The sequence below is a fragment of the Meles meles genome, chromosome 10 (genome assembly GCF_922984935.1).
Source record: "Meles meles chromosome 10, mMelMel3.1 paternal haplotype, whole genome shotgun sequence".
In the NCBI taxonomy this organism is placed as follows: domain Eukaryota; kingdom Metazoa; phylum Chordata; class Mammalia; order Carnivora; family Mustelidae; genus Meles; species Meles meles.
Window position 1 is genome coordinate 24,642,750 of NC_060075.1, and position 18,255 is coordinate 24,661,004.

The 18,255-nt window shown below is 38.8% G+C and overlaps 1 protein-coding gene across 6 annotated transcripts in view; it reads left to right on the forward strand.

The window, feature by feature from the left end:
- Positions 1-8,702: 8,702 nt before the first annotated feature.
- Positions 8,703-18,255, forward strand: part of ZNF800 (zinc finger protein 800) — a 51,701-nt gene continuing 42,148 nt past the window's right edge. For 4 of the 6 annotated variants that reach the window (XM_046021292.1, XM_046021296.1, XM_046021295.1 and 1 more), the window contains exons 1-3: positions 9,194-9,331; positions 9,808-9,926; positions 15,495-15,590. In XM_046021292.1, coding sequence (XP_045877248.1) covers positions 9,866-9,926; positions 15,495-15,590 — 157 coding nt within the window. In that variant the 5' untranslated portion in view covers positions 9,194-9,331; positions 9,808-9,865. Of the gene's footprint in view, positions 8,828-9,193; positions 9,332-9,652; positions 9,691-9,807; positions 9,927-15,494; positions 15,591-18,255 lie in introns of those variants that run through there. The other 2 variants (XM_046021293.1, XM_046021294.1) reach the window with 2 other exon arrangements.

The following is an 18,255-nucleotide window of genomic DNA, read 5'->3' on the forward strand; positions in this document are numbered from 1 at the left end:
AGAGTGACAGACTTATATATTCTTCCACAAGTACCAGGAAGAAAGTGTCATTCTATGGCATTGAAAACAGTGATATTAACTCCAGCATGTAGGTGTCACTGGGTGATTTAGGACTGCCTAGCAACACGGGTCTTACCGAGAATCTTGACACCTTGGATCCTGCAGTGTTTCTTCTAAATAAAAGCTACTCTGCCTGAGTGGAGGGAGTAATTTCCTGATGCTCCTTTTCAAAATTCTTACCAATATAACTTTCTTATTCCATATATGACAGTTACAATACTGAAATTGCTTTTAAACAGTCTGCTGTCACTATCTGATGACTTGAAAGTAGAAGAAACACCCAGCAAGTTTCCTGACCATTTACTTCCATATGCTGTAATTTTAGAGGTCTCTTACATTCAAGATAGACAACTCTCATGCGAAAACATTAGGAAATTTGAATGGGCAAATAAATGTTGATTTAAGATAAAAAGTGATCATTTTGTAGAAATTATTTTAGAAATTATTTAAAATCTTTGACAAATACAAGTTCAGAAACCAGTCACTTGCTTAAATGTTTCATTAAAATAGCACTTTGTTGTAGGTGATGGTTTGATACATAGCAGTCTCTGTGTTTGGTTGGAATTAAGACCTGGGCATATGTATGGATTTTTAACTTTTGACTCAGTTTCCATAAGCCAAAAAGTGTACCTTTTTTTCTGATACTTTGTCATTAGAGAAGATTTTGGATTTGGTAGTTCAGATCAATATGCTAAGGAAGTTAGAGTTACATAAATGAGTTAAATTTATTGTGTTCCACAGTCTTGAACTGCAGTGTTATTGAGTCAGTTTTGCAAATAAACCCCTTTGGCCATAAGGAGGAGCAGTTGAGAGAATGAATGAGAAACTCAATGCATTTAAATTTTTTTTAGGGGGGGGTTAGAGGGAGAAGGAGAGAGAGAATCTTAAGCAGGCTCCACTCTCAGCACTGAGCTCAATGCCGGGCTCAATCTCACACCCTAAGATCATGACCTGAGTCAAAATCAAGAGTTGGAGCTTAACTGACTGAGCCACATAGGCACCCCTAGAATGGCTTTTTAATGATATAAAACCAAATACAGAACCCTTCAATAACTACCTGTCTAAATAGAATCACAAAACATTTATAATTTAGAATTTAGAATGTGTTACCCTGTTAATACATAACAATAGATAATCTATTAGTCAGATATCCTTAAGGAATAGGTCTTGAAAACATAATATTAACTTGGAAAAAGACCAACACAGTATCATTCATCCTCTATAATCTTCTCTAATTCAAGTGAATTGAAAAATGCTTTGCCGAAATGCTCCCTTTCCCTGTCGCCCTGCTGCTGTTGTGTATGGGACCTTATAATTCCATGGTATCAATTCACCTCTACTGGGCCTGTCTTATGTGATTATCAGATGATATACTTTTTTTTTTTTAACATGTCATCATTATTAGATTAGGAACATCTTAATAATTAGACTAGAAACTCCAAGAGGGGGGAAAAAAAAAAGAAACTCCAAGACGATAAGAACTTCCTAAATTATTCATGGATGTCTTCCTAGGACCTGGTGTATAAGGCACTAAATAAATTTTTGTTGACTAAAGGAAAGAAAGCTTGTCTTACTGTACATTCTCCGTTTGGCAGGATGTTTGGAATATAATAGGTACTCAATAAATGTTGAATAGATTTTCCAATAATAAACTTTTCAACTTCATAAAATATAGGACTAAACCAGAAAACAGTTTCCAGTTATGGAACTGATCATTAGTTTCTAATGATCAGATTAGAAATAAAGATGCAATTCAATTAACTTTTATTCTTTTACTTTTGCTTTGAAAATTTCTAAAACCTAAACAAAAATTATCAAGATCACTAGTTAAAAGGAGTCTTTATAATAAAATCAGTTATCTCCTCACAAATTACTTATTCAGAGCAAAAACAGAACTACATAGTAGAGAAACTGAATAGCCACTTAAGCCAGTGATGAAGATGGCTATCAAATAGGCATTACATGCCTCTGGTTTTGATACTCAGAGAAAGACACCACATTCCTTATGCTGTATTCTATTCAAAAAGATTTAAGACCTTCATCTAATCATGAACATCAGACAACCCCAGTAGACTCCTTCTCTAAAACAACGGGCCTGTATTTGTCAAAACGTCATTGTCATGAAAGACAAAGACTGAAGAATTGTTCCAAGTTGAAGGGAAGTAGAGAGTTACAACTAATGCAGTTTGTGGTTCTGGATTGGGCTTTATACTGGAGCAAATAAAAACCATCCATGCGAGGCATTATCAGAATAACTGACACAGTTATAATAATATATATATTATATATATAGTAACAACAATAATAAACTGTAGATGAAATAAAAGTACAGTGGGCCCTTGAGCAATGCAAGAGTTAGGGGTGCTGATGCCCCCTCCAGCCCACAGTTAAAAATCCACATACAACTTTTGACTCCCCCAAAAGTTTACTAATAGTTGACCAGAAGCCTTGCCAATAACGTAAATTGTCAATTAACACATATTTTGTGTATCATATGTATTATATACTGTCTTTTTACAATAAAGTAAGCTAAAGAAAAAAATGTTAAAATCATAAGGGAAAATATATTCACAGTACTGTATTCTATTTATTGAAAAAATTCATGTGTAAGTGGACCTGTGTAGTTTAAACCTGTGTGGTTTTGAGGGTCAACTGTATTGTATCAAATCACGCTCTTTTTGTTTGTTTACTTGTTTTGTTTTTTAAGTAGGCTCTATGCCCAAAGTAGAGCTCTAACTCCGGACTCCAAGATCGAGATTCCACATGCTCCACCTACGGGGCCAGCCAGGTGCCCCAAATCATGTTTAATCAAATCAAATCAAATCAAATCAAATTTATGTCAAATTTCCTGAATTTGATAACTGTACTGTGGTTATGTAGGATAATATCCTCGCTTCTAGAAAATACACACTGAAGTAATAAGGGAAGCAGGGCCACAGTGTATGCAACCTACTCTAAAATGGTTCAAAAACCAAATGTGCATGTGGAGAGAGAAAACAAATAGGACAAAAAATTAAAAATTAAATTTGGGGTTATTTCAAAATTAAAAGTAAAAAAAAAAAAAAATCCAAGCAAAAAATACCACCCCTCAAAAAAAAAAACAAAGTCATGAATGGTTTTACACGATGGATGATTAGTAGTTTCAAGTATCTAACTGTGGTATATATTCTACAGTATTGCCGACTCTATACGCTAATGGTTCCTTTGTATGTGTCATTATTCTCTACATTGGAAATGAGCGACCCATTAAGCCAGGAGTCTAAGTAAACTAAACTCCTAAAAATGATTTTCCCCACTAAATTTTTCTTAATATATTTAATGCTAATTCAATCAAGCCCACCCAGTAACTTTCAATGATTGCCTATTATGTGACAGTAGTGTGCTAGATGATGGCAAAACAGAGGAGTAAGTTATGGTCTGTGCTCTTGATGAATTCTGGTTGATGGGAGAGTCAGACATTTGATTAGAATGGTGTACTACGGGAGAAGAAGTTGGAGAGATTATTTGCCATAGGAGCTGATTTCATAGAAGGAGTGATGTCTGAAGTGGATCTTGAAGGATGAGTATGAGTTTTCTAGATGAAGGGGAAAGGTATTTTCGGCATGAGGAGTAGCATGTGCGAAGGCATAAAACCTTGAAAAGCTCAATAATCACTTCTAACTTCTAAGATGTTGTTCAGAGACATGAAAATGTAGGTCAGCTACTTTAAAAGATATTTTTATTGTGAAATGTTATACACATTCATAAAAGTGCATAAAACATATCAGCTTACTGAGTTATTATAAAGCAAACATACATAAAAGGTTCACTGAGCTCAAAATCTATAAAATGACCAGTGATTCCCAAATTGTTACTGTTTCATTCAGTTCCACATGCCAACCTACTCCTTCCTGGAAAGGTAACCACTGTTCTAATAGTTGCTTTAATAAATGGATACACCCTCATAAACAACACTTCTATCATCTCTCTCTAAAATTCCCTTGTGTCCCACATTCCTTCCCCACCCAGTTTAACTACTTTTTGCTTTGTTAGTTTTTGAAAAGGGTGAGAAATCCTTAGAGAATAAAGTTGTGAAGTTGTGGGAGGGCCAGGTGTAATGAGTATTTATTATATACCTGTACTGTGTTCCAGATCCTGCTGGATGCTTTATTCATTAACCAATTTCTCACTATACTGAAAATGGCATACAGCTGAGAAAACTGAGGCTCAGAAGAGGTTCTTAATTGCCTAGAGACACAAAACCCATGATTGATGGAGATAGGACTAACAAGCAGATTTTTCTGACTCCAAAACATACGTTGGTTTTATGCTTTTTGTTAAGATTTGATTTCTTCATGTAAAAAATTGGGAGTCAACAGAGATTTTCAGATTTCTTTGAACATAATTCTACTGATAGTGTGGAATAATTGGGAGAGGGAAAGAAGGGTAGTAGGGAGACCATGGAAGTGATTATGGCATAAAAGTGATTATGGCAATGGTTCAGAGATGAAGTTTTAGACTAGAAGATTGACGGTGCATATGGAGAGAGGAAATTATTTTCTCGAACTTTCTGAGGTATAGCCAATTGTTTATAGTGGTAGGTTAGATGTTGGGGATAAGTGAGATGAGAAACCTGTATACAGGTAACTTCCATTACTTTGCATCTGTGCCAATGCTCTTGTCTTTGACTCTAAGACTTCTGTCTTGAAAGCCTAAATGGATAGGAACACCTTAGGTTAAAATTTGAAAAAGAAAGAACAGTTTCGTAAGAAGTTCAGTTTTGGTCCTGCTAATTTTGAGATGCCTGGAGAAAGCCAGATGGTCTGTCTCATGAGTAGTTAAGAGTTTAGAGGTTCCAGAGACAAGTCTGACCTGGACATATTATTTTAGTAATAATTAGAATAAATGTAACTTGAGGCACAGGACCTGGACTCAGACCTGTATTTAAATCTTGGCTCAGACACTAATACAGACTTATGAATAAACTCCCTTATAACAAAAACATTAAAAAAATGAAATTCATGGTATCTGAAATGCATTTGAGTGGAAGACTTGTCAAGGATGGTTTGGTGCCCATATGGCAGTGTGGTGCATGCATTGTGTCACCTGGCAAGACCTAAGTGTGCCTTAACACTGGGAATGAAAGATACAAGTTCACGTCAGGGGTTTCCTGGTAGGCAACTTATCTCCAGGGCAGCACCCAAGTACAACCTACTCCTTACTTCCTTAAAATAAACACCTTAGGGAATGCATTATCTTCTTTTTTCATATTATGTTGCTTATATGATACTTAAGTGTTAAATTCTATATAGTTGATAACAGATCGACAGTTTAGTATTTGATCCCAGACAAGGCGAGTCTTAATCACTGATTTATAGAATTTGAGAGTATGTAAAATTTTTTTTTTTTTAAGATTTTATTTATTTATTTGACACAGAGAGATCACAAGTAGGCAGAGAGGCAGGCAGAGAGAGAGAGGAGGAAGCAGGGTCCCTGTGGAGCAGAGAGCCTGATGCGGGGCTCGATCCCAGGACCCTGAGATCATGACCTGAGCTGAAGGCAGCGGCTTAATCCACTGAGCCACCCAGGCGCCCCTGTAAAATGGTTTTAAAGCACTATTTCTAATGGTTTCTTATGCAGCAATAATAAATGTGTATGTGTGTGTATATTTGTGGTAGAATTTTCCTGCCTTGAAGATGACAGAATAATTTTAAACCATAAAATGATCTTAGGTTAATCATTAGGATGTACTTCTGGACTTTAAGGATCAAAAGGTTCCCTAAAGCCATAATAATGTGTCACCTAGGTTGCTGCAGTGTACAATGAAGGGAAGATGTAATTTTCCTGGGATGATTTGTGCAGTGTTTTTAGAGGTAGGATGATAATTCTAGATGATGCCCAAAGTCTAAGCTCTAGAGCACTATGAAATTTCAATTAAATTCTTGTGATTTAACAACTCCATAAACTTTGACATAGCATTTTAATACCTTTCACAAATGACAGGATCTACTGGCTCATCTTTCACATATAGTGTGATCCAAAATGGTTATGGTATTAAGTAGGCGACATAGTATAGGCAATACAGGGTAATGGCTAAGGTCATGAGTCTCAGAGCCATTCTGCTTGGGTTCAAAAGCTGGCTCAGTTGCCTATCAGCTGTATGTTTCAGGTAACCTTGGGGAGTTATCTAACTTATTTCTGCCTCAGTTTCCCATTCCCTGTAGAATGGATTGAATTGTTAATAGGATTAAATGAGTTATTCTTGAGCTTAAAACGTATTACTCAATACATGTCAGATACCAGTATTGTTATAGAAGGGACCGATCTAGGTATTAGTCCTAGTTCTGTTGCTTTGTGACCTTTAGCATATCAGCTGACCTCTCTGGATTTCAGTTTTCTCATTTATAAAGTAAGGTTTATTCGATAATTTCCATGGTTTCATCTTTAAAATTCTGGTTCAGTACCCACACAGATGTTCAATCTTGTCTATACTTCTAATTTCTCAAAAACTGTTTAAAATTCATTCTATTGGCAAGCAATTTTGGGGACCGTCTAGTACCAACCGCTCTAGCATAAAGACTGTTACACTGGGGCGCCTGGGTGGCTCAGTGGTTTAAGCCTCTGTCTTTGGCTCAGGTCATGATCTCAGGGTCCTGGGATCAAGCCCCACATCAGGCTCTCTGCTCAGTGAGGAGCCTGTTTCTCCCTCTCTGCCTGTCTCTCTGCCTACTTGTGACCTCTCTCTCTGTCAAATAAATAAAATATTTAAAAAAAAGACCATTACATTTATTCAGGAAGCTAACCATTTTTTACTCATATGTGGCCAGCAAACATTTATAATTCACATATCTGAAGCAATGCCTTTTCACATTTATGGAAACTTAAAATTTGTATATTCATTTTTTAACCTGCCTTAAATAAATGTGCTTATAAAAGAAGGAAAAGTTCCTCTGGAAATGAATATTTCACTCAAATTTTACCAAAGATCTCCAGTGTTAAATAAAAATTACCTGTAACTCCACTGTTAAGGTGTCACATTAAATTTTTTTTGATATGCTTAAACATACTGCATACAATTAAATATTACACAAAATGATTTTTCTTGGCTACATAACAAATACCATCACGTGGACATATCATAATTTTTTACCTTACATGTAGGTTGTGGCATTACATTTTAACATTTTTTTTAAAAGATTTTATTTATTTATTTGACACAGAGAGATCATAAGTAGGCAGAGAGGCAGACAGAGAGAGTGAGAGGGAAGCAGGCTCCCTGCTGAGCAGAGAGCCCGATGTGGGACTCGATCCCAGGACTCTGAGATCATGACCTGAGCTGAAAGCAGCAGCTTAAACCACTAAGCCACCCAGGCGCCCCGTGGCATTACATTTTAGTTTGATGTTGTATGATTCCTCTTGACAATGGGACAGAAAAAAATGACCAACCATACCACGTATGTGACTGGTGTGTAGAATGCACAGTACCTACAATTCCCTTAAAAAAATGGATTACTTGGACCACTCTTCCTTTTCCTGTTACCCCTATAACCAAGCTGCTACAAGACCCCAAGACCTATGTAAATGTTCCATTCAGTATTTTTACAATACGAGTTTATCAATTAATTACTGGACCTACCACAAACTTTCCTATGAATTTTGTAAACAGATTTCAGTCCCTCGTTTGCTCTTCCAAAATACACACAGAATCTACCTACCATTGAACTGCTCTTTCAGGACCCCGAAAACGGACAATTCAAGCTACACAACTGCGGAGATTTTTCAGTGCATCTTTCGGCGGGAGAAGATAAAGCAAAGCGTAAGACTTTTTTCTCCCTTAACATTTCCCGACCGACAGTGGACACATATTTGCTTGTAGAACAAAAACTCCGTCCTGGGAGTCGAGGAGGCGGCTCTCCTGCCCCAAGGGGCGACCGCACGGGTTTGCGGAATTTGACAGACGACCGCGATCTTCGGGGATTTTCCAAACAGGACGCGGGCTCCGAACTGGAGGGAAAGAGCGTTCTGCCCACATGACCCACCTTCTTCGCCTGCAGGTTCAGAAGCGGGGGTCGCGGCAATCAATTCTGATCCTCCACCAGCTTCTTCCAAAAGACCTGATGAAAACCCCAAAGTGCTGAGAGGCACACTTCGAAAATTCTCGGGTGAAAAAACAAAAACAACAAAAAATCGACCTTTACCGTAAGCGTGCTGACAACCTTTTCGGAATCACCACCACCCACGGCTCACCCATTTGTCGAGCCTCTTCCTAAGCTCATTCCCGTGCTTTTCCAACCCTCCTTGTTTCGGTCCCAACGGAAGGAGAAAAGCAACAGTTTGCTTGCCCATCAGCCCGTCTCCCAGGCACCAACAGCCCGGGGCTTCGGCTCTCCGTAGGCCCGGGGGAGGACGCGCGGACGAGTGGCCGGCCCGAGACCCCCGAGTCGCGGCCCCAGCGCCACCGGCCAAGGTTCCCTCCCCTCGCCCGGCCGCGGAGCGTCGCCTCCCCACAGGCCCCGGCGCCCGGCGGCGCGCATGCGCGCGACGCTCCCGGGCGTGCCGGCCACACTCCCCCCACCCACTCCGAGAGCTTGTCACTTCCTGCCCTCGCCCCATCTCCGTCCGGGGTCAGTCAGTCGCTCCCTGTCGCTGCGGGAGAGTCTCTGCTTCCCCCTTCCTACCCGCTCCGCGGCGGTAGCTCAGGCTCTTCGGGGAGGGGGAGACAGAGAAAGAGAGAGACGGACTTAATAAAGTTTCCTGAAACAACTACTACTAGCAAAAGCGGCCCAAGGTGGGGGGGAACCCCATTCTTCCCCGCCCCTCTCCAAAAGCCTGAGGGACCGTTGCAGGTGGAGCGGCGCTGGGAGGGGGGGGGGGAGCCGGGCTCCGGCGGCAGCCGTTGCCCTGGCGAGGGGAGCCCAGGTCCTGCCCGCTCCGGTTCCGGCTCCTTCGGTGGCGACGGCGGCTTCTGCGGGGCGGTTCCTCCTGTCAACTGCCTGCGCCCGCGCGCCACCCGCCCGCCCAGCTCCACAGCGCGGAGGGACGCCGTGAGCCGCCGCCGCCGTCGCCGTCGCCTCGGGCCGCGGAGGGACGTGGTGAGCTGTGGCGCTTCCGCGTCAGCGCCGGCGGGGACTCTTTGGGAGCGCGTCGGGCCCGAACCCCGGTTCCTTTCGCGTGGTCCGCCGAGGCTGCGCCAGGTGGGGCCCGAAGCCGCCTCCCACGCCAGGCTGTCCCCGCGGCTGCCCGGCCTGCCTTCCTTCCTTCCGCCTGCCCGCCGGCCCGCCCTAGGAGTTAAGTAAGTTGGGCGCACTTGGTAACGGGGACGGGGGCTCCACCGCGGAGACCCCAACGCACGTGCGTGGCGGGAGGGTGCGGCGTGGGCCGGCCGCCGGCGGGAGCCTCTCCTCGACCGGTCCTGTCGTCGCGCCCGCCGCTCCTCCGCCCCGGCGCCGGCCGTGCCCGCCGCGCTCCGCGCCTCTGTCTCCGCGCGCGCCCGCCCGGGCCGGCGAGGCCGCTGCCGCCCGCGCAGCCGGCCTGGCCCTCGCCTTGCGCTGCGCGCCCCAGCCTGCGTTTCCGGGTAGGGTGCTGAACCTGTGCGGGAGTTGGGGCTGGAGAAGCCTTCGTGCGTTTTTTTCTTCTAGGTTCTAGAGGAAGGTACGGGTACCGTGGAGGGAGAACGGAGGGCGGGTGGAGGGAACGTATGTGGAAAATAGAGCCAGAGCCCCCCCAGGAAGTTCAGGGTGAGTGACGGGTTTGTGCTTCTTTCAACAGCCAAGCCGCAATGAAGAGCTTCTTACAGTGAAAGGAAAGTAGGTCTCGCCCACTGAAAATGCCTTTAAGGGACAAATACTGTCAGACTGACCACCATCATCACGGATGCTGTGAACCAGGTATATTCCTTTCCACTGCAGTTACTTTGCCCTCCGTCACAGCTACTCTGCCTGGTGTTTCCTTCCAGTTTTCCTTTCCTCCTGCCCAAGAAGTCATGTCTAAGTAAGCAGGCTGTAATTTTCCCCAGTATAAAACTAGTTATGAAGCTAAAAGCTTGTATAAACAAGAGGTCTCCTCTGCCTGATCCCTTAAAAAAAGTACTGCAAGTGTCACCTTAAATCTTTTCCACAAGATCAATCGCTCAGTTCTTTTCAGGCTGCAGTTAGTAGTATTTCTCCGTGTCCTTTGAATGTTTAAAACTGAAGACAGAGGAGAAAATAGGTAGCAGAATAGTAGCATGTCTTCGTGAAAGGGGATTCATTTAAACTTTTAAAAATTAAGTTTCTTACACATATTCACCAGGGTTTAGCGGTTAAAACCTAAAAGTGAGTGTAGGTGGGCTAAAAAAGTTTGTTAAACTCAGCTTGTTGGAAGAATCAGGTTTTGCTGACTGCAACCTTTAAAAAAATTTTTTCTTGCGCAGAATATACTGTATTGCAAAATAAAAAATCTGGTTATTTAGGTAGAGTACATAAGTATTTTTAGGGTAGTTTATTCAGTAGAACTGTTTTTAGTTGGATTTATGGAATGAAAAAGTTCCTTTTTTGAGTCTCTTGAAGAATATTAGAAGACTTTAATTTGATAAATGTGGTATGTAAACTTGAGTTTTCTAGTTACTAGAAGTTTGATATGTTTTGTCAGAAACATTTAGAGGTACAAGTTAAAAGGGAATCGTTGAGTACCTATGTCACTAAACCAAATAAAAGCTATTCTAGTTTTAAGGCAGGTGTTTATCATTATTTTTGACCTAAAAGTTATTAGGACTCTATGCTTTTGCTTGTTTTTTTTGTTGGAGTAATTTAACTGCTCTAGTGTACTTGGTTCTGTCACAGTGGAGTTCAGGTAGAGGACTTTTTAGACTAATGGGAAAAAATGGCAGTGGTAAAGAGGAAGAACTCCCATTTTCAGAAAACTTCGGTACACATGTACTATGGCCCTGTCCCCCCTCCCCTGACCCCCAGCCCCCCCGGCTTAATGGAAATCAGTAATAACTTACCTCTGCTAATAATATAGTCCCAGGATGGGATCCAGTTTGTGTTCAACTGCCCCTGACCTATTTCAGCACCCCTTCGTACTGCACATTTTGTGTATTTTATGTGTCATTTATATTTTATTAAATATTGAATGGAATTTGTTAGTTTTGAAGTAGAAGGCTGTGAATGCCTTTTATACTTGTAGTCCACTGATCTTTTATTCCAGTTTTTGTTTGTTGTTTTTTTTCTTTTTTTTTTTTTGAGAACATTTCAAGTCATTTAAGTTGAATTGGTTAATGAAATCATTTTAAATAAAACCTTTTACTTAGGAAGAAGTTTATGTGTTCATTTATTTCTTTATTTCTTTGACAAATTATTATTGAGCACCTGTTAGGTGCTAAGCACTGTCCAAGGCGATGTGTGTGTAAGTGGTGAACAAAAGAGATAAGGTCATTTCCTCATAGAACTTTTGAGTGGGAAGAAATTGATACAGACAAGTAATTAAATAATTTGTGACCATACCTTATTTGGTGTATTCTGATAAAGTTTTCTAGAGACTTTAATGTCTTTTTAAGGATGATTTTCAGAGTTGAACTTTTTAATATGTATTGGAACTTCTTTGGTTTTTTTCTCCCTCATTAATAAGAAATCATCTAAGTTGCATTAATTTTAAAAAATTAAGCTTTCTTTTGCCAGAAACTGTTTGAATGCAGTTTATTTTTCATACTACCAGGTCATAAGTAGTTGTGATTCTTTGCTTTCTTAGCTAGATTAAACACTTTCTGAAGAGTAGTTTGGTGAAAGCTAGAAGTTTGTTAACTTACAGGATAGTTAATTGTTATTATTTCAGAGGAAGGTAAGTGCTGTGTGGGAGGTTTTTCCAGTACTGAAAGGAATACGTTAGGATAGTTTTAAAAAGAGAATGCCTTCAGATGGAGGGAAGAAGATGACATGGTGTTTGAGAAGTTCTTTTAATGGGCAATCATCAGGGATCTAGCCTCTTTTGAATTATGAATAGGGCTGATCCCTGAGCAGTGTGTTCTAGAGGAGGCCTTAATAGGATGGGTCAATGTGTAGTGAAGGGTGGTGATGTAAGCCTGTCAGTGTATGTAAAGTACTTTCTTATTTATTTTTTAAGAATGTTTCTTACAGAACTTTTCAGAATTCAAAGGTAGAGAGAATGGTGTAAGGAACCTGTTGTAAGCATCATACAACATAACGATACATGGACAATCTCTTTTTTTTTCCCCTCTATTCTCATTTCTTCACAGTTCCATTTTCCACCCTCCCACTGCTTCCCTGCCCTCTGTTATTTGTAAGTATATCCCAGACATCATAAGCAGAACGTTATTTTAAGGGGCTTTTTTTAAGGTAGGAGAGACTGTTACAAAAGTAGGTATTTGATTCTGGGAAGTGTGTTCTTGGAAGGATATAAAGACATATGTTAACTTCTGAGGGTTTAGGTGTTTTTTTTATTTTATTTTATTTTATTTTATTTATTTATTTGACAGAGAGAGAGGTCACAAGTAGGCAGAGAGGCAGGCAGAGAGAGAGGGAGAAACAGGCTCCCCACTGAACAGAGAGCCCGATGCGGGGCTCGATCCCAGGACCCTGAGATCATGACCTGAGCCGAAGGCAGAGGCTTAATCCACTGAGCCACCCAGGCGCCCCTGGGTGTTTTGATTAGAGGGAGATGATGGCTTTTTTCCTAACGGTTGTATAAACTGATCTTGGGAGGGATGATAGGATATAGGAGAGGAAACTTTTATAAAATAGTATTATATAAAGTTTTTTAGGTTTTTTTCTTTGTTTTTACAGTGAGAACTACACAGATCTGTATGCTAAGTGGTGTTTCCGTGGATAACTAAGCTAACTCGGGGGTTATTTTTAATGGTGTCTCAGGATGTTGATGTGTATAATGGTAGTAGTGTTCTGATGGTGATTAGAGAACAAATTTTGCTGTAGTTTTGAAATCAGATGTTCTTTTGTGGAAATGGAAGCTGGTGTATTAAAGTTTTCTGGAGCATTTTTGTTTTATTTATTTATTTATTTTTATTAACATATAATGTATTATTAGCTCCAGGGGTACAGGTCTGTGAATCGTCAGGCTTACACACTTCACAGCACTCACCATAGCACATACCCTCCCCAATGTCCATAACCCAACCACCCCCCACAACCCTCAATTTGTTTTGTGAGATTGAGTCTCTTGTCGTTTGTCTCCCTCCCGATCCCATCTTGTTTCATTTTTTCCTTCCTTACTCCCCAAACCCCCCACTTTGCTTCTCAGATTCCTCATGTTAGGGAGATCATATGATAATTGTCTTTCTCTGATTGACTTATTTCATGGAGCATTTTTAAATGAGGAAAGGGGACTCTGAGGACAAATTTCTATTTTTTCTCCATATCCCTCCCTTACTCATTACTATTTTAAAAAAATTTTCCCTTTCTAAAATTCTTGCTACTTATAAAGCCAAACCTTGATACTCTTAGTTTTTTACAACTTTATAGTTTCTACCCTCTCTTTTGTAGTTATTATTTTTGTCAGTTGTTTTGTACAAATCATGAAAAGAGAGCCATCTAATCCAAATAATGGTATCATCAGTCTATTTATAAACTTCTGTTATTGCATCTTTAAGGGGTTGAATTCTACTTCTTAGATTTTGGGAACAGTTTTTCAGTTTTTGATGTCAGTAAGCAATTGATTCGTACTTGATGATGGAGGCGGTGGTGGTGGTGATAGAAGAACATTTATTGAACACTTACTATATCCAAGGCTCTGTTTTAAGTAGTTAACCTACATTAGCTCATTTAATCCTCGTAGGACTCTATAATTTAGGTACTTTTACTGACTCCATTTTAGAGATGGGAAAGAGATCAGAGTTTAATTTGCTTTAGTTGTATCTAATAAATGTTAGAAAAATATTTCAGTGTAGTAAGTCCAGGTCTGTAGTCTTTGTATTTTTCATCGCTGCAGGTAGTGCCAATGTCAGATGTTCTCAAAATGAGTTGTGGGTGTGTGCATGTTCTTAATTCATTTAAAATACTCCTTGCATGTCTCTTAAAATTGGGAAAGCTGTACTTAATAAAATGACTTGGTCCTGAGATAGTTCCGTCCAACTTGTATATACTGAGGACAAGATTTGAAGCCTTAACGTTGAATCTAAGGCTGTGTCTATATACACAGCACAGTATGCTTTAGCCCTTTTTAGAAAGCCAAATGCTGCCCAAGACCAGGCCCTGAAGCAGTAGCAGCACACATTATTGAAGTAATCCTCCTTATTTTCCCACAGAGTGGATGATCCTGGGTTAAGATGGTAATAGTTGAGTAGAACATTATAACATATCGAGAAAAGTTAATTAAAATGGCTGGTTTTTCTCTACCACAACCATATGTTTAGTATCTGATGGAAAACTGTTTTCCTTTTCAGTTACCTTATTTCATATTCTCATAATCTAATTTATTATATAATTATACTGTGAATCTGAGAATTTTGGAAAGCAGACATCTGCATATGAAAATGAAAATTTTTATTTTTAAAATGGAAATAGTATTTTTACTTATTTTAAGTGTGTGTCTGTGTGTATGTGTGTGTGTGTTTTAACCTGCATACTTCTAAAAGCCCAGGCTCTGAACACTAGCAAAATGTGAGGCTGAAAATGAAAATCACCCTTGTAAAGTTCACCCTGACAGAACCCTTGTTTTGTTGGTATCTTGCTAGACTTTTTATGTTTATATTAGTGACTATACATAAACATGCATACACATTAAATTTCTTTCTGTATCTATTGAAATATATATTAATATAAGTGAGATCATATTCTCTAACCTGTTTTTGTTGCTCAACAGTCTATTTTTTACAACCTTTGTTGTTGGTATATGTAGATTTAGCTCATGCTTTCTAGCAGCCGTGAAGGACTCTGTTGTAGGGCTGTTTCATAGTTTATTTAGTCTGGTTCCTATTGAGAGATTTTTAAGTTGTTTGAAATTTTTTCTCTATTATTTAGAGGCTGCAGTGAACATTCTTGAACATCTGTCATTGTGCACTTCACTGGTTCTTTCCTTAGGCAGTGGTTTTTGAGTTTTGCTCTCATAATTGCCCAGAGAGCTGTAGTAGATTGTCCAGAGGGTTCTGGAATGGTTTATGAGATGTGGCTAGGACATCGTTGCCCTAGAATTTTGATTAAATACAGAGGCTCCTCTTCAAGGGGAATAAAAAGGCAAATATGACGAATATGTAGTAAATACCAAAATAGTAAATCTTTGCATTTGAAGCCTTAAGTAGCTTTAATTTAGCCTTGAATCGAGAATAATCTTAGTTTTTTTTTTCCCATTATTTTATTGTGCCTTACAAAGATGATGGTGAAGTATATACGAACAAGTGTGATTATCATTAACATGATTGTAGCAAACCATTGTTTTACTTCAATAGTAAATGATTTAAATAACCCTTTTTTTGTGGGGATTGGGGTGGGTGTTTGTCTTCCATGTAGTTTATATCCTGGAACCTGGAGATGCTCCTTTGTTACAGCAACCACTACAGACATCCAAATCTGGTATTCAACAAATAATTGAGTGCTTTCGATCAGGTATGAATGTTTTAGGATGTATTTCTCAATCTTCACATAATAGTTAAAAACTACCTAGAAATCCTTAGAATTAATTTTTAAAAAATATTAAAATGTGTACATTGGTCTTATAGAATATTTTTAATTGTCAAATTTTTTAAAAGTGGATGAATAAATATTGACTTGATTTAGATTCTTTTTCAGTACTATATACTGTATACTAATATAGAAATAAACTTAGTGTGGTTTGAAGAAATATATGTGGTATCTTTATTGGTAACGTGCCTCTTCTCAACAATTTATTGTTAAATTTTTTGGCATATCTTTGTAAACCCTCAATGGGCACTAGTAAATTATACTGGGTCTTTATAAGCATTGGCAGAGTAGATTAGTTATTCAGAATAGCTGAGATGTCACTTGTTCTAGATTAATTACTTTATCTTCTCTGTTTATGTGACTCACCTAACCCTGGAGTTTCAATATCTTTGATAGAGCACAAGATAGGAAAAATACTTATTCCAGTCCCCGGTCTCTTTGGATACATTTGTTTAGCTTCACTTTCTATTAGATCATTATAATAATTGCATGTATAAGAAGTATATTTGTGCAGTTGGAGTCCAGTGCTTTAAAATAACATGTTGCTTACTACATATCCATGACTGAGAACTGTTAGAACTCCTTTCTCAGTGAGATCATAGGTTGTGATTCTTATGATCCACTTATACACCTTTTGTAGATTTGGCTTCTCTGATATCGCAGACTGTTGAGTCAGATATAAATAAGCAAACACACATGATTGATGGGACATTTAACTGATGGAAACTTAAGGGTTAGAATACCTTTTGTTATTCTAAAGCTTACTATTCTAATAAAAAATTTCTGAGATTAAAAGGAAAAGATAATTTATATGTAACCACTTGTTTTGTATTGACAAATGCTTTGAAGTGCTTACTTTTAAGTCATTGTAAAGAGAAATAACGTATTTGCCGTATTTTAGGATCTAAGAAATAGATTGCTACTTAATCTGAAATAAAAATTATTTTTATTTCTGACTTTCCAAGATCTGTTTCTGGATTTTTAATCTAATTTTAAATAGATTTTTAATCTATTAATTTTAATCAATTTTTAATCTATAGCCCTCATGGCTTTGCTTTTATGTATATTTAAATCAGTTAAGTATTGAGTGTATATCCATGTCTTGCTCATGTTGAATGGTGGCACAATCTATTTTAGGGTGTCTTTTGTTGTTTTTATTTTTGATAGTTGTCCTTCATTAACAGAAGTAACTGATAGGTCAGATTTTCCTATGATAAATACAATTAAAATTTTACTTACTAGGGGCGGTATTTATAATATATTTCTATCATAGCAGAAGAATGGTTAGTTTCTGGTCATAGTAAGAGTTTCTTTTAGCTGCTTTGGGTAGGTAATTCTTTTTGTTCTTTCTCAAGGAAATGAAGGTTATAGCTTTTCACATTTTTTATATTCTTTGCCATAGGTTTTTTTTTCTTTTCTTTCTTTCTTTTTTTTTTTTTTTTTTAAGAGAGGTTGAGAGAGGGGCTTGGGGAGGTGGTGAGAGGGGGGTGGAGGAGAGAATCTTAAGCAGGCTCCACACCCAGTGTGGAGGAGGATGCAGGGCTGGATCTCACAACCCTGAGATCATGGCCTCAGTTGAAATCAAGAGGAGTCAGTGCTTAACTGACCGAACCAACCAGCTACCCCTATAGGTTTCTTTTTTAAAATCCAAAATTTGAAATGGAGAAGATTATTTTATACTTACTTCAATTTATTATAGTGTTATTTGATTAAGAAGTTAGAATTGGTTCATTCATAAATGCTTTGCCTTATAAAATACACCTTTTCAAGAAGATCCTGTTCTCAAAAATCTATGTTTAACTTTGGAAGATGAATATTTAGAAATGAAATTGTTTTCTTTTTGCACTGTGCTCATGTCTGTTTCCTGTATTTGCTATTTCTTTATCAGAAAAGTGTCTCTGAAATGGGTAAAATGTTCTTTTTTAAATGTCCCCTTCTGACCTTTTAAATTCACATTTGCCTTCTGAGTTATGTTTTATTTAGGAAAATTCTGAAAATACTATAAATTTAATTCTGAGTACCCAATGATTTAAATTAGAAGTGATTTAGAAATATGCTTAGCAATACAAAGAACTAATTTTGGATTTAAAGAAAGGAATTCTTTTACTTCGTTAATGTGTCTCAGAACTAAGCAATTTTAATTTCCTCAAGATTGTAATCTCTTCATCAGTATAATCTAAAGTTTGCTAAGGTAGCTCTTTGGCACTGAAGTATCCAAGCCCTGGCTGACTGAAACTTTGGGAGGATAGAACGGAAGTTTGGGCCACATGACCTAGGGACGAAGATCCATTCTTACCCTCTAAGTTCTTCCTGGTCCCATTCTACTCCCAGCCACACCTTCAGTGACTCATTTCTTTCTAGACTCTTTCCATTGCAGCTGGGTTACAGACACTGCATTTAAAAGAACTATCCAAAGTCTGTGCTTTGCTCTCACTAACCTATGGAGGCTAAGTCAGGTGGGGCATTAGTAATGTGTTAGGATATCTAGCTTAATCTTTAAGCTCAGATAGTTGTCTTCAGCTATAATACCATTTCTAAGTTACTCACCTTCTGTCCACGCTTGGCTGTCTGTGACCTGGTATTAATTCCT